Source organism: Scylla paramamosain, chromosome 43 (assembly GCF_035594125.1).
Source record: "Scylla paramamosain isolate STU-SP2022 chromosome 43, ASM3559412v1, whole genome shotgun sequence".
NCBI lineage: Eukaryota > Metazoa > Arthropoda > Malacostraca > Decapoda > Portunidae > Scylla > Scylla paramamosain.
Genome location: NC_087193.1, coordinates 7,847,284 through 7,872,071, shown reverse-complemented (window position 1 = coordinate 7,872,071; position 24,788 = coordinate 7,847,284). Strand labels below are relative to the sequence as shown.

Here is a 24,788-nt window from a genome sequence, read left to right as displayed (position 1 = left end):
CTGGTTAACTTGACGGACAGGGAGAGAAACCGTGAGCGCCGTTACAAAGGCTGGCAAACTCTCAATCTCGTCTGCTGCTGATCTCAAAACCACAACACTTGATCGACTCCGGCACATTTCTCGCATAATTGCTCTCCTTTGTTCAAAATACCTGCCATTTAAGTGAGTGCTGAGCTTTTACACATGTCAGGGACAACTCACATAGACTAAGTAGCAGGACAGGTTTATAGATACGCTGAGATAAGGGAATATGAGCCGGTCTGTTTAGGCAGGAATGTTTTAGTGATAATGTTTTGGTCTATTTGTTGTTATTTTTTAAAAGTTTTTATGGTCTTTTGTGGTTTAGGACTTACAGGGTGAACAAATTTAAGTATCGTTAGATCAAGAAGTGTCTTGGTAAGTGTGGAAATAGGCCTAAAATGCTGAAAATAAGAAAAAAAAAACATATAATGCTCTTCTTTTTAGGGTAAATTTATGCATATTCTTACGATATCGAAATAATGAATACATTTCAAAATTAAAATTTTTACTCATTTCTGAACTATATTTATAATTTTCATCCCCAATTTGTCCATCCCTCTTACAACACCACTCAGTCAACACCTTTACAAAAACTAACCCAGTCACAAAACCCTTTGTCAGTTATTTTCACTTCACTCTGAACCAAAACGCACAAAAGCATTCACTTCTGTAAGTGCTTATGAGCACAAGGTCTCAATATCCATGTGGGCATTATCAAAGAAAGTGTTCTTAAACACTCTTTCTTTCTGTGAACACTTTTTTTTTTTTTCTCTCTTGTGTCCTTTTCCACTTATTTTAGACGGTGTCAGAACTTCTGGTTGAAGTTCAGCACAGCTGCCTTCCCACACTTACTTCCTATAATCTTTCTCTTCCAAGACAAGTTTGTGACAGACACACAAGTCAAACAAATCTCATGTTTTGCTGCAGTAACATAGGCATAAGTCAATTAATCCAACATTGCAGTGTGCACACCTGTCCGAGGCCGTGACATCAAGTAAACTGATGTGGAGCTGGGGCAGTCAGTTGGTGTGGTATGGTGTTACACCTGCAGTGCATAGGTCCTTACATTTGGTATTATAATTGACACATGCAGCATCCAACATACAAACACATGCATTGCTCTGTGTGCCTTCACAGGAGTTTTATCTGTATGGACTTAGAATTTGTGAGGCACCTGCCAGATTTTTAAGGAGGTGCTGTGACACACTAAAGCCGACCCCCAAATAAAACCACCACAATGTGTCGTACATTAAGTACCTCATCACTACATGTGAGTATTGTGCTGCTTTGTTAGGAGATGCTAGTGGTTAAATTATCCAAAATAAAACTATTTTTCATTAGAGGACACTAATTGTTGATTACTGTCCACAAAATAATGTGTGTGAAAACATCCATGGAGGTGTGTAGTTAGATTAGGTTAATTTACTTATACTAGCAAAGCAGGAAGCCAGATAGATGTCTACAGTGCCAGTGCCGACTCCTGTGGTCAATCATCTGTGTGTGTTCCCCAGCCATGAGTGGAAGTGGCGGAGTGTGGCCAGGCAGCGGAGGCGGGGCACTGGCCACTGCAGGCTGGTTCTTCCCTGAGGCAGAGAACACTGTGCCAGCCAACCAGTGGAGCAGTGCAGGCTGTGCCTCCTGTGGCACTGACCAGCATGCTCCAGTGCCAGCTGTCACTCCTCAGCAGCACAGCAGCTGCCCCTACCATCACCAGCACCATGCCCCAGGCCCACCCTACACCTCCCAGAGTGTGCCGGAGGTACCCCCATATCCTCCCACTGTCCCCCCACCCAGCCACTACCATCCACCACACTACAGCCAGCCCTACCCCACCCAGTACAGCATGCCCCTACGGCCGTGCTCAGAGCAAGGGGGCCCCGCCTCCGTCACCACTATGAGGCCACCAGGACCGCCCCCTCCCATCTTATCCTATCCCCCACCTGGCCCCTCCCCTGGGTCCCCATCCTGTCCCCCTCCTGCCCCTCCATACACTGGTGCCCCAGGATACAGCTGGGGCCCCACACCACTGCCTTCACAGATATCTCAGGTTGGCAGCTCAGCACAGGGATCACAGAGAATTGTGCATCCTGAGGTAAGGCTGCTCTCAGGAGCTGTGCTGCTTGCTTCCCCCTTGTTGATAGAGCAGCTCAATCAGTTTCAGTAGAAATTAATTTTATTTTGAGCATACATATTTTTACCAAACATATCAAGCTCTTGATTGCAATGATCAACATCAAGAGCAACATATTACTCTTGATTGTAATGATCCTGTGTGCTCCCAGCAGCCATGGCCACACCAAGAGTGGGAGGAAAGCTGTCCACCTGCCCACCATGACCACACACCACGACATGCCTCTCGCCCCAGCCTGGACAGCAGGGGAAGAGAGCACGACTTGCCTCCCCGGCCAGACAACAGGACCTCCCACTCCTCGAGGTCTTTGCCTCTCCTGTGTTGTTTGGGGAACAGAGATTTGAAAAGCTTAAAGACTGAAAATAGCAACACTTGTAAAAGAAGATATATGATTGTTTACACTAATAAACACTGTGTTTTTAACCATAGGTATGACAGTGACCGGCGCAGCTTGGAACCCAAGTACAAGGAGGATCGTGGCTATGGGGGCGAGAACCGGTGGCTGGAGAGAGGGAGAAAGCGTTCTGTCAGTCCCTCCGAGTATTCCAGCCGTAGGAGTGACAGTGGCTGCTACTCTCCATCTTCCAGATCTTCAAGGAAGCCACACTCTAGGTGACTATATTATGCTTAAGTAACATCATCACAAAATAAGGAAATCTGCAAGAAGACAGTAGGTCTTGTCACCCCTATGCGTAAATTTAAGCTAAATCTCATTGACTGCTCAAACAACCAGACTGCATTGTGTATTCCAGTCATCTATCACACCATTTAAGAATCAATTTCTTCCTATCCTCATAAATCCAACTTTATTGACTTGAACCCATTACTTTGTGTTCTGTTCTTATTACTGAGTCTAAATCTTGTTTGTAGCATCTTTGTTACAACCTTTAGGACACTTACGGAGTATCTCTTGGCACAGGCAGGAGCATGTGGTTTACCTTTACTTATTTGTATATTACTTATCGTATTTAATACTACATTGCAAGGTAACGAAATGATCACCACCAGATGTGAAAAGGAAAGAAGCAGCATTGAGCCGAGGTACAAGAGGGAGCGCAGGTATTCTACATACCCTGAAGACAAGTGGATGGACAGAGGCAGCAGGAGCAGCAGCAGCAGCAGCAAGCGGTCTCGCAGCCCTGCTGAGGCTGCCCCTCGGAGGCGAGACACAAGGAACTACTCACCACCCTCCAGGGCTTCACATGACCCGCGGGAAAGGTGATGGGCTGGCTTGTCTTCTCGTGCCTCAGCTTGTCTTGTGTTCTGGTTTTTGATGAGTAATTTCTCCTGCAATGTGGTGATGATAATAGTGACATTCAATGGCAGGTCACAGGGCAGCCACAGCAGAGCGGCAAGGAAGTCAAGAAGCCCAGGGCGCCGGTCCCTGCATTCCAGGTCACCGATCAGAAAGAGGTATGTTGGCACAGTACCTTTATCATCACCATTAATTTCTCAATAGCCACAGTTGTAGATAGTGTCACTTTTTGTCTTTCCCCTTCATCCACACCTGGATGCTTCTATTATTAGTCATGACTCTCTCCTATCCATACTCAACCATGACTTCCCTTCCACCTTTGTCTCCCAGACCACCTCCTGTACACAGCCCAGAGCCTCAGCGCAACAGGACTCCTGACCAAGCAGCAGCAGCAGCAGCAGCAGCAGCCACTGCTGCCAGGAAAGCTGAGTCCATTGGAAGGCAAGCAAGTCCAGATGCTGACCAGATTGATGCACTCATAGAGAAGGAAATGCAGAAGGCTGTGGAGGAGGAGGAAGAGGAAACAAAAACTCCTTGGGTTCGCTCTGCCCCTGCTGACCTGTACTACCAGCGAGATGACAAGTGAGTGCACTAAGCCTGGCAGAATCAGATTTAAGAAAGATGGGAAATTAATTTCACAAGCAGGGTTGTAAATGAGTGGGACAAAACTTAAAAAGAACATGGTAAGTGCACAGACATTAGATCATAAGACACCCTGAATATCAGCAGTATTCTTCCAGTGTACTGAAGAATCCTGCTTTATTTTTTTCAATTTTGCAGGAATCCTCTTGTAACACGAGCCACAAAAAAGTTGATGGCTCTCTGTGATGTGTTTGATGAGAAGTTGGTGAAGAGAGGAGAGCGAGTCAGGCAAGAGAAGAAACAGAAGGCTGAGAAGAACAAGGAGGCACCACAACAGCTGACAGGTGAGCATGGCTTTTATTGTTCAGGATCTGTTGTAATGATTGCCAATTGGAGATAATTATGACATTTGTGAGGTATTGTTTAACCTATGAATGATGATTTTAAGTGTGCAGGAGTGGATGCAACAAAACAAAGATTGGCACTGAGGAAGGTGATGGAAAGAACCTGTCAAAGGAGGACACAGTCATTGGGGACAGAAAAGACAAGACTGAAGGCAGTGAAGACAGTGCCAAGGAGAGCACCAGCTCAGGCATTGCTGTGCCACTCCTGGCAGAGTGTGAGGGTGTGAAGGGCCAGGCAGCCTCAGAAGTGGTCAAGTCAGGGAGTCATCACAGACATCACAAGAAGAAGAAGAAGAAAGAAAACAAGGACACAGATAAGGCATCTGGGCAAAGCAGCAGCAGCAGCAGCAGCAGCAGCAGCAGCAGCAGTAGCAGTAGTAGCAGTAGCAGCAGTGAGGGTGATGACAGCTCAAGCAGTGAAGAGGATGATGAGAGTGAGATGGATAGGATATCCAAGGAACTGGAGAAGAAACGCAACCACCCAGACAGACTCCATCCAGAGCTGTGGTTCAATGACCCAGGGGAGGTGAGTATGGCTGTAGTAATGATAGTGATATTAGGGTAATGATGATTTCATTCACCCTTAGGCATTGAGAATTTAATATAAAGAAAACCCTGGGAATTTACTCTAAAAGATAGCAAATGTAGATATATTTTAAAGAAGTAAGCCAAAACAAGCCAGTAAGCCTCTTCCATATCAACAAGTGTCTAGTATTTTCAAGCAGACTATAATGAATCCATCCTAACTTGGTACTAAGGGTGTTGGCTGTTCCTGTCCCACATTGCCATCACATTCACAGTCGACAGGCACATGACGCTCTTCCTCTCTCACCCATGTTGTAATCCTTTGTCTTGACTATTTCATAACTAAAAGTTGTTATATACACCTGCATGGTTTTTTGAATGGCCTTCAATTTGATGATGGAACAACAATGCTGTATATCTTCCGGTACACTTGGTAACCCATACAGGCCTTGCAGTGCTGCCATCCTTGACTCTGACACATGAATCTCCCAGGCTGTGCCCTGCTGACCCAGGTCAGGTCAGGTCACTCTAGGGTTGAGGTGGCAACAGTGCAGACAGGCACAGCCAATACCCTTGACTACCAGGTTAGTCTGGATTCACTACTATAGTGTGACTGTGGGTGTTGTGTTGGCAAGAAGTGTTCTCAAACGCTGTACTGGGTGTTGTGTTGGCAAGAGGTGTTCCCAGACACTTCTGAAAGCAGTGCTGCTTTCAGATGAATGATGGGCCCTTGTGCCGCTGCTCCCTGAAGGCCCAGCGGTCAGGGATTCGCCATGGCTATTATGTGGGGGAGGACAATCTCAACAAGTGTGACCCCTGGACTAACAATGCTGATCGTCTTCACCATTATCTCATCACCATCTCACCACCAACTAACTTCCTGGTGAGTCACCTCTCAGAAATGGCATGAATCAGTATTTCAATTCCTTACTCATGATATCAAGAGACCTCTGAAACGAAACTGGCCAACTTTTTAGAATTCTGTCTATAATTCATTTTTTGTGGATGACAAATTGAACAAGCTTTTTTAACCATATTTCTTATGCCCTTGGGCACCACCCATGCAGGTGAAAAGGTGATGATGACAGTGGGAGAGTTTTGGTGGCTGGTTGGTGTGTGGAGGCAGTTGCATATATAAAAACTTTGAGGACAACAAATATATCTGCCATGCTTTTATTTATTCTTATTTATTGTTTCCTTGATTTTACTTATTATTCATTTATTTATTTTTTGTGAGCAAAATCCCTTGACTTATGAGGGAATTTCAGTGCCTGACTTTGTTTGCAGATCAAGACACCCACAGTCATCATGCATGACAGCCATGAGTTCATCTTTGAGGGGTTTTCCCTGCTGTCACACCACCCCCTGGAGGAAGTCCCTACCTGCCGGGTGATTCGCTTCAACATTGAGTACACCATCCTGTACATCCAGGAGAAGATACCGGACAACTTTTGCATCCAGGAGCTGAACCTGCTGTGTGCGTTACAGCTCTTTATCTCCATTTGTTGCATCTTAATATGTATTGATTCTGTTACTTTTACACCTTAGGACCACCTGGTGCAGCTAAACGTTACAGTAATTCTTGCTCCTAAGACATATGAATATGGTAATGCTACAGCTGATTTCACACTGTCACTCACCTTTTGATCTGCATACTCCTGCTTGGTGTTAAAGTGTGCAGCAGATTTGCATTATTCCTATCAAAACCATTATTCAGTTGTAATATAACAAATTATGTCTTGTAATTAAGTAAGGATTTGGGTAAAAAATATAGTGTTAGTTTGTCACTTGTTTTAAAATAAGACAAATACATAGAACAATCAGTGAGTGAGATCATCAGTCATTGGCTATGTCACCATGCTCCATCATCCACAAGGGACAAAATCATTATGACAGCACACACATACAGTACCTGTATGTGTGTGCTTTTCAAAGTATTTCTTTTAAACACTTACCAGCTACAAATATCACTAACATAATAAGTTTCCTGTTATGTTTAAAGTCTCATTGGTGTATTGGCCTCTCCTGTGTTTTTTGACCTCTGAAACATACACTTGCAGACCAGTATCTCTTTCTGGAACTCCTGGAGCTTGTTGATCTGAACCTCAAGTCAATGGGAGACAGTGACGGCTGTCCAAGGTTCCACTTCATGCCGAGATTTGTACGTAAACTTGCAGGTTAGTGTTCCTCTTCTCTGCTAAGTCTTGTAATCTTCCCATTATCTTGAGTTCACTTATTTCTTTTGCCATATTTTTGTGTTGACTTTAATTTTACATCCAGCCTCTGTTGCAGGAATTTCATGGTCACAAGTCAAGTAACCTGCATTTAGTACCACTGCATGAAGTATTTTCCCTCAGTCTTAAGTTGTCTGCCCTGTTGAAGATTCATTGGTGATGCCAAGTTCTTATTAAACTATCAATAGAATCACGAAAACACTGAGTCCCCAATAACTTCTGATACAGGTTATTAAATATGTAGAATTCTCATTGAACTAGCATTATAATTTTTAAGACACCCTTGAAAACCCTGTTAACTTCCACTATAGTCTGTTGAAAATAAAACAGAAACACTCAGGAACATTGCCATACGACAACAACTCCACTTTCAGATAATGGCAAAGAGATCCTGTCCATGAATGAAGTCCTAAGTTCATTGTTGAAGAACAGCGGCCCCTTGGTACAGCCTGAGGACCTGGCACATCTGCTCAGCATGTCTCAGTACCAGTGGCAGAATTATGCTGACCAGCTCAAGGGTACTGTTTGTGGCTCTGTCTGTTTGTCTTGTGGCAGAATCCACCTTAAACTCACCAGAAATTTGAAAACACTTGAAAACACCAATAACCAGCCTGAAAACACCAATAGCCAGCTCAAGAGTCCTATTTGTGGCTCTCTGTCTTGCTGTCTATCTTGTGGCAGCTTCATCTTTCACTAGAAGCATGAAAACACTCTTGAAAACACCAATATTTTCTACCAGAGTCTCATTAAATGGTAACATATTGAGAGTACAGAACTTATTGTTGCTGGTAATGTTACTTACACACTGGTGCTGGCAGGTATGGTGGTGACTTGTCCTGGCATGAAGCCCAGCAGCATTCGGGTTGACCAGCTGGATCGAGACCAGGTCAGTGAAGAGACCATCAACTACCCTGTTATTGTCCATTTTGGCATACGTCCACCTCAGCTCTCCTACGCTGGCAATCCGGAGTGAGTCGTGGCCACTCTGTTACATGGGAGTTGGGTTAAGAGGAAGGGGATTGGAGTTAGAAGGAAGGGGTTGCTGAAGAGGAAGGGATTGGGTTAAGAGGATAGCGTTGGAGTTAAGAGGAAGGGGGTTGGAGTTAAGAGAAATAGGGTTCCATTAAGAGAAAGGAAGTTGGAGTTTTAAGGTGGGAAGTTGTGGTTGACCTATACAAAACAATTACACTTTACTGCCAATCATCACAGTGCATGAATTCATCTGTCTTGCAGGTACCAGAAGGCGTGGCGAGAGTACGTCAAGTTCAGGCACCTGCTGGCCAACATGCCCAAGCCTTCCTTTGAGGACAAGAGGCGACTTGAGGCCAAGGAGAACAGGCTGCAGGAGATGAGAATGACCTCAAAGATGAAGAGAGACGTAACTGTGGCTGTGTCTTCCCAGGGATTCTACAGGACTGGCATTATGTGTGATGTAGTGCAGGTCTGTCTGACTCTCCTGTTACAGAGAGTGCCAGATGTGTGAGATGAGAGAGGGTGAATCACTGGAACTGTGCAGCAAGGAAGAGCAATTGTGTGTGATAGATGTGAATGGAGAGCAACAGTGTTGAATGCATGAAAATGATGCTGTCTTGTCCCCTGGAAAGGGGTGTGGGTGCAGTTGGCAGGCCCCCTTGGTATATGGATCCATTTAGGATGTTGGAGTATTGCATAGGAAGTACCTTGTATCTGCTGTGGTTGTAGGATTGGAGTAGGTGCAGGGTAGGAAATGGTCTCATTATGAAGGGACAGGGATTAACCAGTGTATGTTGTCAGGCCTTGCTGTGGAAGTATTTGGCCAGGTGTGTTCTGCCTAAGCTCCTGGGGTAGACTATACAAGATGATCCCTTTCCAGCAGAGGTCCAACAGGGCTAAGAGTGTAAATGATGTACTGTATGTATGAGTGTGTGATGCTTTGAGGCAACCTGTAAGGGACTGCCCACCTATTATAGACAGAGATAGAATAGAAGTTCATAAGTAATTGTCATATTGTAAAAATGTCTTCCAATATGTTTACCAGTCCCAGGACCAGAGTGACATGTAACCTTGTGTTGTTTGGGCAGCACGCAATGTTGCTGCCAGTGCTGGTGTGTCACCTTCGTTTCCACCAGTCCCTTGAGGTGCTGGAGGAATGCATCGGATACAAGTTCCAGACCAGGTTTCTCCTTCAGCTGGCCCTCACCCATCCCTCCTACAGGTGAGCTCTCCTGCTTCTGAGGTGTAGTAATAGTAGCAGAAGTGGCGTGAGTGGCTTGCTGTATAGTCAAAATGTTTAACTTTACTTCATTCTTTTAAATGTAGCAGTAGTGATAATTGTAGTATTAGTAGCAGTAGTAGTAGTATCTTGAGATATATTAATTGTATAGTTTTGTAATAAATTGTTTCTATATTAATAGTGGTAGTGGTGGCAGCATTGTTAGTGAATGGTGTCATACAGTGAAAGGAAATGTTTGCATTTCTTGGGTACCAGTGTGAGAAAAATATGGTAATATTGGTACCACTGAATGCAGCCACACTAATTGGTGAAAATATTACTGATCTTGCCATTTGATTTTTGCTCTTTTACTTTAGGGAAAACTTTGGCACAAATCCAGATCACGCCAGGAATTCTCTCACCAACTGTGGCATCCGACAGCCAGAGTATGGTGACCGGCGCATCCATTACATGAACACACGGAAGAGAGGTGAGTCAGCGCCCTCTGTTATTTACTAACATAAGAACATGGGGAGATTGGAAGAGGCCAGTTGGCTCACACAAGGCAGTCCCATGAGCCGACTCAAATGTATGACCCACTTCCTGTGTCCCTGACAGGCATCAACACTCTCATCAATATCATGTCAAGATTTGGCCGCAACTTGGAGACTGAAAGCAAAATAACGCACAATGAACGCTTGGAATTCTTAGGAGATGCTGTAGTGGAGTTCCTCACTTCCATTCACCTATTCCACTTGTTTCCCAGCTTGGAGGAAGGAGGACTGGCAACGTACAGGTATTCTGTTATGTTACGTTCTGCATTATCTCTTTTGTGATCATCACTCATGAGTTTTTTCTTTCTAAAATAAATATTTGAGTGATGTGTCCTCATTACTGTCATTATCTATTTTTACTGCAGTATGTTAATCATACATTTCAGGATGTCCTTTATCAGACCCATTGCTTAACATCTTATAGACATGAGTGCATGTTGCTGTTAATCTCTTGGTCCCTCAGGGCAGCTATTGTGCAGAACCAGCACCTGGCTGTCCTGGCAGAGAAGTTGCGTTTGGACCAGTTCATGCTGTACGCTCACGGATCAGATCTCTGTCATGACTTTGAGCTACGACACGCCATGGCCAATTGTTTTGAGGCCTTGATGGGGGCAATATTCCTGGATTCTGGTATTGAGGTGAGACTTTCTGTGGTGTAGTGAATGATGAATTATGTTGATAGTAATTGTTTATTTTTTATTTTAGTTTAGGTGAAAGAGCTAAAGAAAGTGTTAATAATAAAACCATATTTATCGCTCCATATAATCTTTACTGTTTACTAGGACACAGAATACAGTTACACTTATTAGTGAAAGTGTTATCAATAGTCATTACTGGAACACTGGAGATAATTAGACATGGTAATGAGATAATCACCTACACTTTTTACTGGGACACAGGGAGCAATGAAGCCTATTTATATTACTGCTGTATGTTTGACCACATCATTATCATACCCTGTTGTATTTGGTTGCAGGAAGCTGACAAGGTGTTGAGCTCTACCTTGTTCAAGGGAGAGGCTGTGCTGCATTCCATCTGGGTTCACTACCCGCTGCATCCCATCCAAGAGCAGGAGCCTCATGGGGACCGCAAGTGGATCAAGTCCTTCCCCATTCTCACTGTGAGTCAGTCAGGCACTTGTGTATTGTTTTCCCAGCATCAGGGACTGACTGACATTGTATCAGTCTTCTCCAGTTGTTTCTCTCAGTTGCATCCTCCATCTCACTCTCTGCTGCACCCTAAATCTTCTCTCCTGAGTGAGTTGGACACTGCAATGTGACAAGTCTTGCTTGCATTATTACAGTAGAGACCAACAGAACATACCTTTAACTCTGTTTTCTTCAGAAACTGTCCAAGTTTGAGGAGTCCATCGGCGTAGAGTTTAAGCACATCCGGCTGCTGGCTCGCGCCTTCACTGACCGCAGTATTGGCTTCAACAACCTTACTTTGGGCTCCAACCAGCGGCTGGAGTTTCTGGGAGACACAGTCCTTCAGCTGGTGTCCTCAGAGTACCTCTACCGCCACTTTCCCGAGCACCACGAGGGGCATCTCTCAGTAGGTGGCTGGATGGGCAAGAGGTTTTCCTTGGACTTGCTTGTCAATGAATGAAAATATCTTGATGTTATCTTTTTTGTAATAATATTGTTGGTAAAGAGTAGAGAGAACACTTAATTCTGACTGTGTCAGTGAATAAGAAATGAGTGTCAGTGAATAAGAAATGAGAAATTAAGGAGGCTGCAAAATGGCAGTTGACCTTGGTAGAGCACTTCCTAAGTATTGCCTCAACCCAGACACTGATGAGTCCCAACTTGCACAGTTACTGCGCTCCTCCTTGGTCAACAACCGCACGCAGGCCGTGGTGTGTGATGACCTGGGCATGACCTCGTACGCCATGTACTCCCACCTGAAGACTGAGCTCAAGACGAAGGACAGAGCTGACCTGCTGGAAGCCTTCCTGGGTGCTCTGTACATTGACAGGGTGAGTGGAGGCTGTTACAAGCAGAGGTCATGTGCTCTGTACTTCATCCAGTGTTCTGCTGATTTTGATAAAGTGTGAATCATACTCTTCAGTGTTGCAAACTACCCACCATATCTCCAAAACAGAGCATGCAGCATTTTATAACTATTCATCTGCAGTTTTGCCATGTGGTATGATAAAACATGATGATTTTGGTGGTGCCATTCCCTGACCATAAATGTCATCTCTCCTCAGGGTCTGAAGTACTGCCGCACATTCTGTCAGGTGTGCTTCTTCCCACGCCTGCACCAGTTCATCATGAACCAGGACTGGAATGACCCCAAGAGCAAGCTGCAGCAGTGTTGCCTTACCCTGCGTACCATGGATGGGGGCGAGCCAGACATTCCCATATACAAGTGAGTCCTGCCATTCCAAGCAAATGAAACAAACTTATGTGCTCTGAACAAAAGTTTCCTCTAAGCATGAGTACTTCCCTGCAATACTAAAGAGAGGTTATTGAGGCTTTACTTTATATAAAATACCTCTTAACTAAATAGTGTGTATAGGCAAAAAGAAATAGAAACTTTAAGGTGGTGGCCATGCATTTGAGATAGTTACAAGAAAAATCTGTCAGGATAAATAAGAATGTTACTTTGTTCCATGACAAGTATTCAGATCACACAGAGAAGAGGATGCCCACATGATTATTCCTCTTACTCCTTGCACAGGTGTCAGTGTGTTGTGTTGTGTTGTATTGCAGAGTTAATTGTGTTGTGTTGTGTTGCAGAGTCATCGAGTGCAAGGGACCCACCAATACCCGTGTGTACACAGTAGCGGTGTACTTTCGGGGCAGACGCCTCGCCAAAGCTTCAGGCCACTCCATCCAGCAGGCCGAGATGAATGCTGCCAGGGAGGCCCTCATGAACTCCAAAGGTTATTATGGTGTCCTGTTTTTGTGTTTCAGAATAATTACTAATACCTTGTCAACTAACAAAGCTGCATTCCACATGTTGATGGGTTCCTGTTACTAATTCCTGCCTCTGACTCCAATCTCTTTCATTTTACAGTAGTCTATTTATAGATAGATTAGATTACGACATGATTAATAAGCTGAGATTGTTTGGCTGTACTGAGAAGATAGTAAGTTTGGAGTTTGTAAAGGAAGTATATAGGGTTGAAATAGATCCTAATAGAAGAGGAAGACCACTTGCAAGGTGAAAGCATAGGGTAAAGGAACACATGTGTGAAGCAGGAGTTAGCATAGGCAGAGTGCTGAGCAAGTAATGAGGGAGTGTTTGGATGGAGAGAAGTGGAGGCCCTGCTCTGGCTTAAGGGAGGCAGCAGAGATAAGTAGATGAATTTATAACTTAATTTAATTTTCCTTTGTACAGAACTGTTCCCTCAACTGGATCATCAGCGGAGAGTGATTGAAAAAAGTGTCAAGATACAAGGCATTGGCAAGCAGGACTCCCAAGACAGAGAGAAGGAGCGTGGGAGGGACAGGAATGGGAGGGGACACTGGAGAGAGGAAGAAAGACGTGGAGACAGAGAGAGACCAAGAGACAGAGATAAACTAGACAGTAAAGACTTTGAGAGAACCAGAGATGGAGAAAAAAGAGACATGAGAGAGAAGTACCAAAACACTGCAGATTCTGAAAAATCAACAGAAGCAAAAATATTTGAGAATGACAAATCATATTCAGATAGGGAGGGAGAGAGAGAGAGAGGAGAGAGGAATTACACAGATGGAGAAAGAGGAGATTCTAAGAGAGGAAGGACAGACTTAGAGGATGACAGGAGGTACAGGATGGACAGTGACAACAGCAGGACTTCAGGGGTTGAGCCAAGATCCCGCGGGCACTCCAGATACGTCACTAAGGATGTGGCTGACTCAGACAAGCACCGAGACAGACACAAGGCACACAGCCGCACCAGACGCAGTGAAAGTCCACATGAATTGAACACAAAGAGCACACACCACGCCAGAGATGATTACAGTCGCAAGCAGATCAGGTCCGACTGGTGATTAGTGCAATGATTTACCCTCCCCAGTATCTGTCTGTCTCTCTAGGATATTCTTGCTGCACCAGAGAGAAGGGCTGCCACTGGGAGTTGAGGGTTGTGTCATGAAAGGATCACAACCTGAGTGGTGTGGGTAGAGGTGTTGCATTATGATTGTTTAACATTATTTTCAACAAGCTTTATATGACAGTAGGTATGTATGTATAAAAAAGCAAATAATTAAAGTACAAAAGTATTTTAGAGATGTTTTTATCAAGTCCAGGCTCAAGAAAAATAGGTATAAGCTCCCAGAGGTCATACACCCACAAGTCATTGCCATCAACACTTGCCATCTGTTTGGTCATCTCAGTGCGTGTCTTGATGTTAACCCTCTCACTGTGATATGAAACAATTCACACCACTAAAAGCAATGTCATAATATTTATAAGCACCCAGAAGAAAGAAAGATAAAAAGAATAGGTTTTGCAATTTCTAGCCAGTATAATGCCTTGAAGGAGCTGTGGAATGAGAAGAAATGTCCCAAAATGGTTAGTGACCAGGGGCAAATATAAACTAATCTAAGCGCACATACGTATATACATATATTCTTATATACTTACACAGAAACAACTGAAGTAATGCACACACACACATACACACACACACTAACTAAATATTTAACTAAATATTGATGCATAGGCAGGGAGGCAGGAAAAGTCTCCGTTTCAGCCCTTATTTTTATGTACACTGTCCTACGGCAATTCATTTTGAAACTCTCGAAAAGAAAGACGTCAAGACTGGACTGCATTATATATTCTGACCTGCCATATACTTCAACTAACACACTGAACATTGACGGAGAGAGACTGGAATAGGGGGATGAGCCGGATCTCGGTAACCCGATGACGTCACTGATGTTACGCTTTATATACGTACGTTAATCCATTTTGAAATTGACCCCTCGAAAAAACGGAACTACACCGGAATGCTTTATATATTCTGACTTGCCATATACTTTAATAAATACCTGAAATATAAAAACATTACCAGCCTGACTAATAATGAAGAAAAATCCAAAACACAATCTGTAATTTTTATGAATGGGGTCACAAAAAAATATATAATATTGACGAGGAAAACACAAACAGACTAGATTATGTTACATATTCTAAATAAAAAAATACTTTCCAGATAAATAAAAAAAACAACAACTTTATCTTCGTACAAAGAAAATGTTATTTTCAAATCTAGCAACGGACTTATTTTAAATTTGAAAATACGAACTGTTATACTAGATTTTATTGGATATTATTACTTGGGATACATTTCTTATACTTTTTAAGTCTTACATAAAACACCAAAACAATCCTAGGCGTGCTAATAAAAAATAAAAAATCAATATTTATTAAATGACGAAAATGTGATTTTAACCGAAAACAGAAAAAAAAAACTAGAGCTAGACAAGATTTTATTATATATTATGACTTGTTGTACTTCTATTATGTTTCTATTAGTAAATCAAATATCAAAATCAATGCAAACTCTACTAATAAAAACAATAAAAGGATAATATGGATCCGAAGTAGTTTTTTTGCACCTCTCCTCAATACTTTCTCCTCTCCTCTCCCCCTCACTCTCCTTCTCTCCTCTCCACCTCCACCTCCTCCACCTACTCCTACAAAACGAGCCTTTAAATCACCTGGAAACATCTGTAAAACCCTCTAAATTACGCTAAATATGTGACGGGAAATTGTTATCGTAGCCGCGGCGGGACGTGGCCGGGGTCGGAGGGCAGGTCGGGGCAGATCGGGGCGCCAAGGATACCGTGGTGGTGGTGCTGGTGGTGGTGTGGTGTTAACACTACACTCCCACAAGCTTAACTGCCCTGTGTGTGTGTGTGTGTGTGTGTGTGTGTGTGGCGCAGATCAGAGACATGTCACAAAGCTATGTAATTGTGTTTAATCCTTAAACTGCCACTTGATGTGTGTGTGTGTGTGTGTGTGGGTGTGTTTACTTTGTTGTTTAATTAACCTTGTAATTAAATTTAATTAACCTCCTCCCTGTCCGCGTCTGTTCGTCAATATTTCCCCCAAATTCCAGCGTTTTCCAGGTATTTCCAGGTGTTCTCCCGAATAAGATGTGTAGACTGTTGTAGTAGTTGTAAGAGGAGAAAGAAATGAGGAATAGAGGGAGAGGAGAAGGAGGAAGAAGGAGGAATCGAGGTGGAAGATGGTGGAGAGTGGTGGTAATAGTAATAGTAGTAGTAGTAGTAGGAGGAGGAGGAGGAGGAAATGAGGAATGGAGGAAGAGGAGGAGGAGGAGGAGGACAAGGAGAAAATGAGGAGTGGAGGAGGAGAAAGAAGGAAGGAGGAATAGATTAGGAGGGGTGTCTCTCTCTCTCTCTCTCTCTCTCTCTCTCTCTCTGGTGTGGACCGAGCTACGTTGTCCTTTAGTGAATGGAACTGGTGTGAACCGCTGGCTGGTGTGAACTGCGCCTAACAAAAAACAAAATATTGGAAAGCTAAATTTGTTTATCGGTCCTGCTTCTTCGATATGCTTCATTTTTTTTTTCCCAGACAGAGTATTGAGTTTTATTTTATTTATCTATCTTTTTTTTCCTTTCGTGTTTTGGGGTTATTGGGTGAAATACTTCATTTCTGTATTTTTTTTTCACTTAAAGGAGAAAAAAAATTTTTTACTACTGTTGTTGTTGTTGTTGTAGTAGTAGTTGTTGATGTTGTCTTCGTCTTGTTCTTCTTGTTCTTGTTCTTCTTGTTCTTGTTCTTCTCTTCCTCCTCCTCCTCCTCCTTATCCTCATCCTCATAATCATCATCTTCTTCGTTGTGGTAGTAATAGTAGTAGTAATAGTAATAGTAGTAGTAGTAGTAGCAGTAGTAGTAGTAGTAGTAGTAGTAGTAGTAGTAGTAGTAGTAGTAATAGCAGCAGCAGCAGTAATATTAGCTGTAGTGTGTGTGTGTGTGTGTGTGTGTGTGTGTGTGTGTGTGTGTGTGTCTTCATCGACCCCTTCCTGTACCCGAGAATCAAGTTCTTTTAACCAGTTCCTTGTCAACCTCGTCACCTGACAACCTTTTAAAGCACGTGACAAGGTGACTGTGACGTCCTCCCTCACTCTCCCACTCATCCGCTCACCCCGCCTTCCTTCCTGCCGCTACTCCTTATGTCATTATTCATTGTCACCGTCATCACCACTATCATTACTGTCATTTTATTATCATCATTATTATTAATGTTATTCTTGTTTTTACCTTGTCCTTTTTCTTCCTCGTAGTTGTAGTAGTATAATTCTTCTTTTTCTTATACCTCCTCTTCTTTTTCTTCTTCATTTTGTTGTTGTTGTTGTTGTTGTTGTTGTTGTTGTTGTTGTATTTGTTTCTATTGTTTTTTTGTTGCTACTACTACTACTACTACTACTACTACCACTACTGCTACCACCACCACCACCACCACCACCACCGCCACCACTACTATAGCGTGAGTGTCCTGCCAGTCTTTTCAAGTCTCTCTTCTTAAAGGCAAGGGCCAAATTGGCTCCTCCTTTGTAAGGCTTCCTCTTTTTAATATACATTTTTTCCTTTTTCAGACCATGGCAGCAAGCGTCTCTCTCTCTCTCTCTCTCGAAGACCGAAATGTTTGTTAATTAAGTAGATAATTGATCGATAAATCAGTATATGATAGAAAGAAAAGGAAACACGAAAGAAAACGAGCTACGGTACATGTTAAGTAATGACTGGTGTGGGTGGAGGCAAATGTTACTGGCAGGTATTAAACAGGAGACAAGAAAACTTATAAAAATAGCACACGAAGGAAATGAGATGAATTGAGAACCCAGTGAAATGAATGGAATGGATGACAAGAATAGCCCTCGATATTATTCCATTCAGACACTGTGTGGGTGGAGGAAGTGGAGGAGTCACGCGTCGCCTCACCTCCACCACACTCCACTCCACACATGATCTGGGAACGAATCACGGGAGGAAAGTCAGTGATATGGAACAAAGAAGCAGATGTACCAGTGCAGGGTGTGGGGCTATCAGCTAAGATTGCAAGCGAGGGAGTGTGTGTGTGTGTGTGTGTGTGTGGGTACAGAAGGTTATTTGAAATTCGACACTATGGCTCAGTGAATTTGTTTTTTTTTTATTTTATTTTATTTTTTTTATTTTCCCGTATGGGCAAGATAAATGACAACTTTTCCTGCCATTCCAACAGCAACGTGGAAAGAGGATTGAGTCAACTGGCTGCCGTTGCGGGTGTTCGGGGGAATCAGACGCCACAAAATGTTAAGATTTATTTTTTTTCTAAAGTTGCCGCGGCGCACATGAGTGAGATGAACAGACACATGTACGGATACAAAACGTACATAGCGGGAAGCACTGCTGGGGTCGGTGCCGGGGTGGTCATCAGTGGTTGGAGGGTGGGTGAGGGACAGGGGTGGTCATCTTGGGTGGGGGTGGGGCAGGGCGGAGAGGGGTGTGGGTAAGAAAGAATGCTGCTGGATGGAAGGAGGGACAGCGAGGGACAGGTGCTGCGCAGTAGGGGGAGGGAAGGACTCGTGGGGCGACGTTGTGGTCGGGAATGTGGCGCTGAGGGTCATTGCCACTCTGAGCCACCGATGGGCGGCGGGCGTGGCACAAGGGGCCTCCTCCCCGGCAGGGTGCTGCAGACAGCTTCAGCAGGCCTGGCAGGTCGGCACAGTCAGGCCGTGGTGGGGGGCGGGGGCGTTACTGGGCGTACTGGAGGGGCCGCTGACGCATCACACCGCCCCTCCGAGCCGCGTTCCAACACACAAAACTGAACGGGTTGAACTTGCACGCGGCGGGCCAGCGGCCGGAGCGTCGCTCGGGGGTGGCCATGACGGGCTTGGCGGTGAAGGGGTCCAGGCCGAGGGCCATCGTGCGGTACAGGTCCACCACAGAGCCCAGGCGGTGGGGCGGCTGCCGCTTGGCCAGCCACGGGCCAGCCGACGCCTCCTCTTCCTCACCCTCGCCGTTCTCTGCAGGATACCAGGCATTGGCGTTCCCACCCAGCGCCGCCCACCACGGCCACGAAGGGGTGTGGGCGGCGGGCAGCCACGGGCTGGACTCTCCGCCACTCTGTTCCTCTGCTAGGGTCGCCGCCGCCGCCACGGCCACCACCGCCCACCACGCCGCCGCCTGCAGAGATAGACACAAGGGCTGAATGCTTAGTAGCCTACACACACACACACACACACACACACACACACACACACACTTGTAACAAATGGTGCCCGAGGGAAGGAAGACAGATGAAAGAGAAATGCAATTAACAGAAGTGCAACGTTCGGCACCGCTAACTGATTAAATTGTTGACGCATTTTTCTTCCTTCCGCCCACACACACATACACACACACACACACACACACTCACCCCGCGCGGCATCATCCAGTTATTTACTCGACTCCTTACTTTTCACTGCCGTGGCGGGAACTTGTGGGATAAAAGCCACTGAAAAATGCATCAGCCTCCGCGAATACAACGGTAAAAGTTTGCTGCTGCTGCTGCTGCTGCTGGGATGATGATGATGATGATGATGGTGATGACGGTGATGATGATGGTGATGATGATGATGATGATAATGACGGTGATGATGATGATGATGATAATAATAATAATAATAATAATAATAATAATAATAATAATAATAATAGCAACAACAGCCAATTAAGGGAAAGATGTAATTCAATTTAGGTCAGTTGATGAAAGGATGCAACTTGTGCGTATTGTTCATGATATTTCAATACTCTCTCTCTCTCTCTCTCTCTCTTGTTTAGAAACCTCAGTATCACAGAGAGAGAGAGAGAGAGAGAGAGAGAGAGAGAGAGAGAGAGAGAGAGAGTACTGTTACCTGGAATCGAAAGGTAGCACTAACAAAGGATTAGTGATAACAGGTAGGGGATCCGAACGTCCATCTTGTTACCTGTAATGGCTATAAGGGATCCGGAAACTCACACCAATAATAGTCAGGAACAGGTAGACGGCCCACACGCTCACCTGTCCCGTGATGTGAATAGAAGCCAGCAGAGCGGAAGCCATTCACTCCTTTATTCATTCATTGGTTCGTTCATTCACAGATCCAAAGCTTCGATCGAGAGAGAGGGTTCGCTTCTAGTTGCCAGGTGTCGCTACTTGAATTACGGGCGTTGCTGTTGTTGTTGTTGTGGTGGTGGTTTGTTGTTGTGGTGCTGTTGTTGATGTTGTCTTAGTGTTATGTCATAATGTATGGTTTAGTTTAGCTTGTTAGTTTAGTTATTTGGTTGGTGAGTTAGTTAATGGATTGGTTACCTGGTTATTTAGTTATTAGTTCATTTGCCAGATCGTTTGTTCTCTCGTTCGTTTGTTAGCTATTTAGTTACGTAGCTAGTTAATCAGTTACGTGCTTAGTTAGTAATTACATAACTAGCGGCACTCAGTCAGACAAGTTAGGTAGTGCGTTTCATTTCGCTCCTCACACGCCTTACCTTACCAACATCCGCCAGCACCAGCACAGCGGCATCACCTCACACGCTTAATGTCACCTGCTATAAAGCCTACTCTATCCCAACCTGCTTTGTTATGAAGCGCTCAGTACTTCTGTTTTGTTTGACCGTGTTACTGTTTCAACATACTAATATCATTCAGTGTACTCTTTTATTTGTCTTGTTTTAGTTTATTACAATGGTACTTTTTATTTTATTTAGTTAGTTCGTAGTTAAGTGAAGGCCAAAAGATGAAACGCAAAAGAAGGAAGGATACGCAACAAGAAAGAGAGAAGGAAGAAATGAAAGGAAGGAGGAAACGTAAACCACAGGCACCGTATTCTGCAACTCCTTACCCTCTCACCACGACTACTTTCAAAGGCCACAGAGATAATTAGCCGGGTTCTCAAAAGTGTTTCTCATGTTGATAATGTAAAAAAAAATCAAATTGTCACTAGAACCGTAAAAACACCCCGAGAAACTCTGGAACTTAAACCGGAGCTTATGCAATGTAGTGGAGTTGCGGCGCAGAAGTGTTTTATAGTAAAATGATCGAAGGTGAGATAAGGTGAGGTGAGGGAAGGTAAATTGAAGCGTTGGTTAATTAGGGAACAGGTGAATAAGGTGACCAAAAAAAGGTGACCAGAAAAGGGTGAGCCAAACAGGTTGTTGTTGTTGTTGTGATTAATCGTCATCAACATCATTATCATATTCTTATCATTATCATATTCTTATTCTTTTTTTTGTTTTTGTTTTCGGTTGTTGTTATTATTATTGTTATTATTATCATTTCATCATCATCATCATTACTAATTATATACTATTGCATTATTTAACTGAACACTTTTTTAAAAACCTGTAGTATTTTAAAAAACGCAAAAAAAAAAAAAAAAAAAATCCTTGCACATTCAACTCATCTTTCCATTCGTCCGTTCGTTCTATTCTGTGCGTTTTGTGTTTTGAGTGCGTGTACTGGCAGAGGATGGTATTGGCTCTCTCTCTCTCTCTCTCTCTCTCTCTCTCTCTCTCTCTCTCTCTCTCTCTCTCTCGCCGCACGTATCACAGCACTTCTAATTGTCACAGCCGGAAATTACCTTAGTTTGGGTATTTTATTGGAAAGAGAGAGAGAGAGAGAGAGAGAGAGAGAGAGAGAGAGAGAGAGAGAGAGAGAGAGAGAGAGTGGCGCCTAACTTCAGTCAATTAAAATAAGATCATCACCGTATTCTGAAACACTTTAATTCCTCGCTAAGACATTTCCAAAGATGATTAGTCGGATTCTCGTGGTTGTTTTTTTCCCACTCATGATACAGAACCGTCAATCACCTTCATAAACGATCCCCTGAACCACGAAAATACTTGAAACCCTCAATCCTTTACCCTAGACTCCCAGTAGAAATAGTGAAGTTAAAACACCAAAGCCTTTACGACTAAAATCTTGCATCAGATCCTACCTACCTTTCTTTTAGCCTTTCTAGACTTTACGAACCTTCATAAACTATCTACGTAAATTCTTGAAAACTCCAATACCTTCCCCTAAAACTCCAATACCTTGCCTTAAAACCCGTTAGAAGTAGTTAAGTTAAAGCACCAAAGCGTTGAAGGCTATAGAGCACTTCATAAACGATCACTAGAACCACGAAAACACTTTTGAAATTCCTAATATTTTCCTGTAGAGGTAGTGAAATTAAAACACCTGAGCATTTGTAAATTTGAACCTACCTCAGATCCAGCGTAGCTTCTTTAGCCTCTCTGGAATTGTAGAATCTTCTTAAACTGTCATTAGAACCACGGAAACACTTAAAAACCTTAGTACCTTTTGACATAACCTGCAGAACCCTTCATAAACTATCCCTTGAACCACGAAAGCATTTGAAAACCCCAGTACCTTTTGGCATAATCTGCAAAACCCTTCATAAACTATTCTTTGAACCACAAAAGCATTTGAAAACGACAATATTTTCCCGTTAAGAAGTAAAGTTAAGGCACGGAAGCATTTTACGATTATAAACTTGAATTAAATCCTACCTATCTTTCTTTTAACTCCTCCTAACTGACACATCACGGCCTGTCTGTTTCGACCTTCCCCTCCTCCACCATGTAGCTGTCCTTTACACCATAATTGACGTTCGCTCACCTGTTACTTATACCTGATCTTATTCACCGGTGTTTCTGGGTCTTGAGGTCACAAGGTCACGGCGAGGTACAGAAAAAAAAGATTGATAAAAGGAAGAATACAAAAAAAAAAAAAGAAAGATGAAAGAAAGATGTGACTCAAAGGAGTTTATTCACGAGTAAGTTTTTTTAAATTAATTGTGATGTGATATTTACTGATATTCTCTCTCTCTTTCTCTCTCTCTCTCTCTCTCTCTGTCTCTCTCTCTCTCTCTCTCTCTCTCTCTCTCTCTCTCTCTCTCTCTCTCTTCTAACGTGATACAGATGTTCCAAAACAAAAGAGAGAGAGAGAGAGAGAGAGAGAGAGAGAGAGAGAGAGAGAGAGAGAGAGAGAGAGGAGAGAGAGAGAGAGAGAGAGAGAGTATATGCATTGACTAATCGTACCAAAACAGCATTGCTACATCAATGGAATCTTCACTAGAGTCTTGTTCGCCGGCTCGCCTTCTGCTCCTCTCTCACATTTCAAATATCAGGTGACATTCAGACGTACGCTTTGCAGGAATACTAAAATTCACCACTCCTGCATTTGTCATTATTTTGAAATGCTGCGTGTTTGTTTGACTTTCTTGAATGCGAATGTTTTGTTATGTTCTACATGTATTGGGGAAAAAAGAAACAAAAAGAACATGAGGGCTCTTCATGCATTGGCTATTATGATGCTTCTTATACAGCAAGGGACGTTATGCATCTCTCGGTTACTTACATCGAGCAGGTATTTATTCCAGCTTGAAATGAATGGTTGCGAAATGCATTGTTTGTAAATGAACACCAGGGAAGGATAAACAATGGGATCCAGTAGGCTTTCCTTGACGAGGCTTGGTTAGACTTTAAGAGGCTGTGTGGGATGAGCTGCTGCACTGTGCTATCCGAAGTAAGATTTGTAGTGACAGTAACGTTTGAGTGCAAGATTCAAGGAGCGGTGACTGTCAGTCCCTGTGTTGTGTTTGTGTTGCGCGTGTTGGCGGTGCTGGTGAGGATGGAGTGTGAGCACACTAACGGAACACTGAATTTAGTGGCTCGCAGCCTATTGTAGACTTAGAGAGAGAGAGAGAGAGAGAGAAGAGAGAGAGAGAGAGAGAGAGAGAGAGAGTGAGAGAGAGATTAGTTATTACTGATTTGTTATTCTCACTTCTCACAGACTCAGTCACTACCTCAACTTTTCCATACCTCCTCCCTCTTCCACTCAGCCATTCACTCATCCACTGACTGAATCTTTCAGTCAATCAATCACTCAGTAAATGACTGATTCACTGTTTACTCAGTCAGTCAGTCATTCACTAACTCTGAGTCAGTCACTCATCACTCACTGACTAGCTGACAGTCCCTGCCTCTCACTTTCTCCCTCTGCATCTCACTCACTCATTGACTGACTTCCAGATTGAGTCATTCTTTCAGTCACACACTCACCTTCTTCATGGTGTTGGGGTGCTGGTGCTGGTGCTGGTGCTGGTGCTGGGGGTGCGAGGCGCGGGGTCCTCCTGGCGGCGTGCTCTTGTCTCCTCTCCTAGCGCTCGGGGTCACTACTTGTTGAGTCTGGCGCGATCACCTCACTGAACTGTGTGCACGGGGCTTGCTACCATGTACGCCTTACTGCGTGCGTGCAGGTGTGTGTGTGTGTGTACGTGCAAGTGTGTGCGTGGGTGGCGGGCATACACGGCGAGGTGAGGCGGGCAGGGGAGGCGAGGACAGGTGTGTGTATTGTGGAGGCTGCCGCTTTACCACGTGGCTGCTCACACACACACACCCTTTTTATACACGCTCACGCACGCGCCCTCCGCACACCACGCACGCCCACACACACACACACACACACACACACACACACACACACACACACACACACACACACACACAATGGGGTATGAGGTAGTTACGTGGATTAAATGGAAAAAAAGTCCCGCTCATCTTTCACTTTTTCTCACCTCTAGTATTTTTCTTTTCTCTCTCTCTCTCTCTCTCTCTCTCTCTCTCTCTCTCTCTCTCTCTCTCTCTCTCTCTCTCTCTCTCTCTCTCTCTCGTCTCCACAACTTTCGCCAATCTTTATCGTATTATCTCTCTCCTCTCCCTCTCCCTCTCTCCCCCCCATCCTTTTTAGCTCGTTCTTTCTCACTTTTTTCCCTCCCTCCTTCCTCTCCTCCCTTCCTCCTCCTCCTCCTTCTTCTCCTCCATCACTTATTCATTCCTTCACTATTTTCGTTTTACCCTTCCTTTCCTTTCCTTTCCTTGTCTTTCCCTTCCATGTATTTATCCTCCCTTCCTTCTTACCT

General features: G+C 43.9%; 2 protein-coding genes across 9 annotated transcripts; one reads left to right on the top strand and one right to left on the bottom strand.

Moving 5' to 3' along the window:
* Positions 1-19: 19 nt before the first annotated feature.
* On the top strand, positions 20-15,428 carry LOC135093564 (ribonuclease 3-like). 3 transcript variants are annotated; one of them, XM_063992925.1, is made up of 26 exons: positions 52-162; positions 1,159-1,291; positions 1,533-2,113; positions 2,304-2,455; positions 2,582-2,764; positions 3,161-3,370; positions 3,479-3,565; positions 3,738-3,989; positions 4,188-4,333; positions 4,438-4,919; positions 5,634-5,801; positions 6,206-6,395; positions 6,979-7,095; positions 7,527-7,670; positions 7,971-8,121; positions 8,386-8,593; positions 9,213-9,346; positions 9,721-9,833; positions 9,962-10,139; positions 10,361-10,535; positions 10,874-11,017; positions 11,242-11,451; positions 11,714-11,875; positions 12,110-12,270; positions 12,642-12,787; positions 13,246-15,428. In XM_063992925.1, exons 3-26 carry the CDS (start codon positions 1,535-1,537, stop codon positions 13,878-13,880), a joined length of 5,127 nt encoding a protein of 1,708 aa, XP_063848995.1. In that variant the 5' UTR covers positions 52-162; positions 1,159-1,291; positions 1,533-1,534; the 3' UTR covers positions 13,881-15,428. The 3 variants fall into 3 exon arrangements, with proteins under 3 accessions (XP_063848996.1, XP_063848994.1, XP_063848995.1); XM_063992926.1 differs by lacking the exon at positions 1,159-1,291 and having other exon boundaries at positions 20-162; positions 2,307-2,455; XM_063992924.1 differs by lacking the exon at positions 1,159-1,291 and having other exon boundaries at positions 20-162.
* A 2,720-nt stretch (positions 15,429-18,148) lies between these two features.
* Positions 18,149-24,250, bottom strand: LOC135093488 (uncharacterized). Of its 6 annotated transcripts, none has more exons than XR_010263396.1 (2): positions 19,740-20,336; positions 18,149-19,026 (listed from the first exon to the last, which is right to left on the bottom strand). XR_010263396.1 is itself a non-coding variant. In XM_063992772.1 (2 exons), exons 1-2 carry the CDS (start codon positions 23,935-23,937, stop codon positions 18,595-18,597), a joined length of 441 nt encoding a protein of 146 aa, XP_063848842.1. In that variant the 5' UTR covers positions 23,938-24,250; the 3' UTR covers positions 18,149-18,594. The 6 variants fall into 6 exon arrangements, 4 of the variants coding, with proteins under 4 accessions (XP_063848842.1, XP_063848839.1, XP_063848838.1 ...); XR_010263395.1 differs by having other exon boundaries at positions 19,812-20,336; XM_063992772.1 differs by lacking the exon at positions 19,740-20,336 and adding an exon at positions 23,929-24,250.
* Between the last annotated feature and the right edge of the window lie 538 nt (positions 24,251-24,788).

What these genes read in the sequence shown, in the direction of transcription:
- LOC135093564 (XM_063992924.1), top strand. Translation starts at nt 1,535, where the DNA reads ATGAGTGGAAGTGGCGGAGTGTGGCCAGGCAGCGGAGGCGGGGCACTG. An exon ending in AGTCCTTCCCCATTCTCACT is followed by an intron (nt 11,018 to 11,241) that starts GTGAGTCAGTCA and finishes TGTTTTCTTCAG; the next exon opens with AAACTGTCCAAGTTTGAGGA. An exon ending in GGCCCTCATGAACTCCAAAG is followed by an intron (nt 12,788 to 13,245) that starts GTTATTATGGTG and finishes TCCTTTGTACAG; the next exon opens with AACTGTTCCCTCAACTGGAT.
- LOC135093488 (XM_063992768.1), bottom strand. Translation starts at nt 19,927, where the DNA reads ATGGCTTCCGCTCTGCTGGCTTCTATTCACATCACGGGACAGGTGAGC. An exon ending in TGTTCCTGACTATTATTGGT is followed by an intron (nt 19,027 to 19,843) that starts GTGAGTTTCCGG and finishes CTATCTCTGCAG; the next exon opens with GCGGCGGCGTGGTGGGCGGT.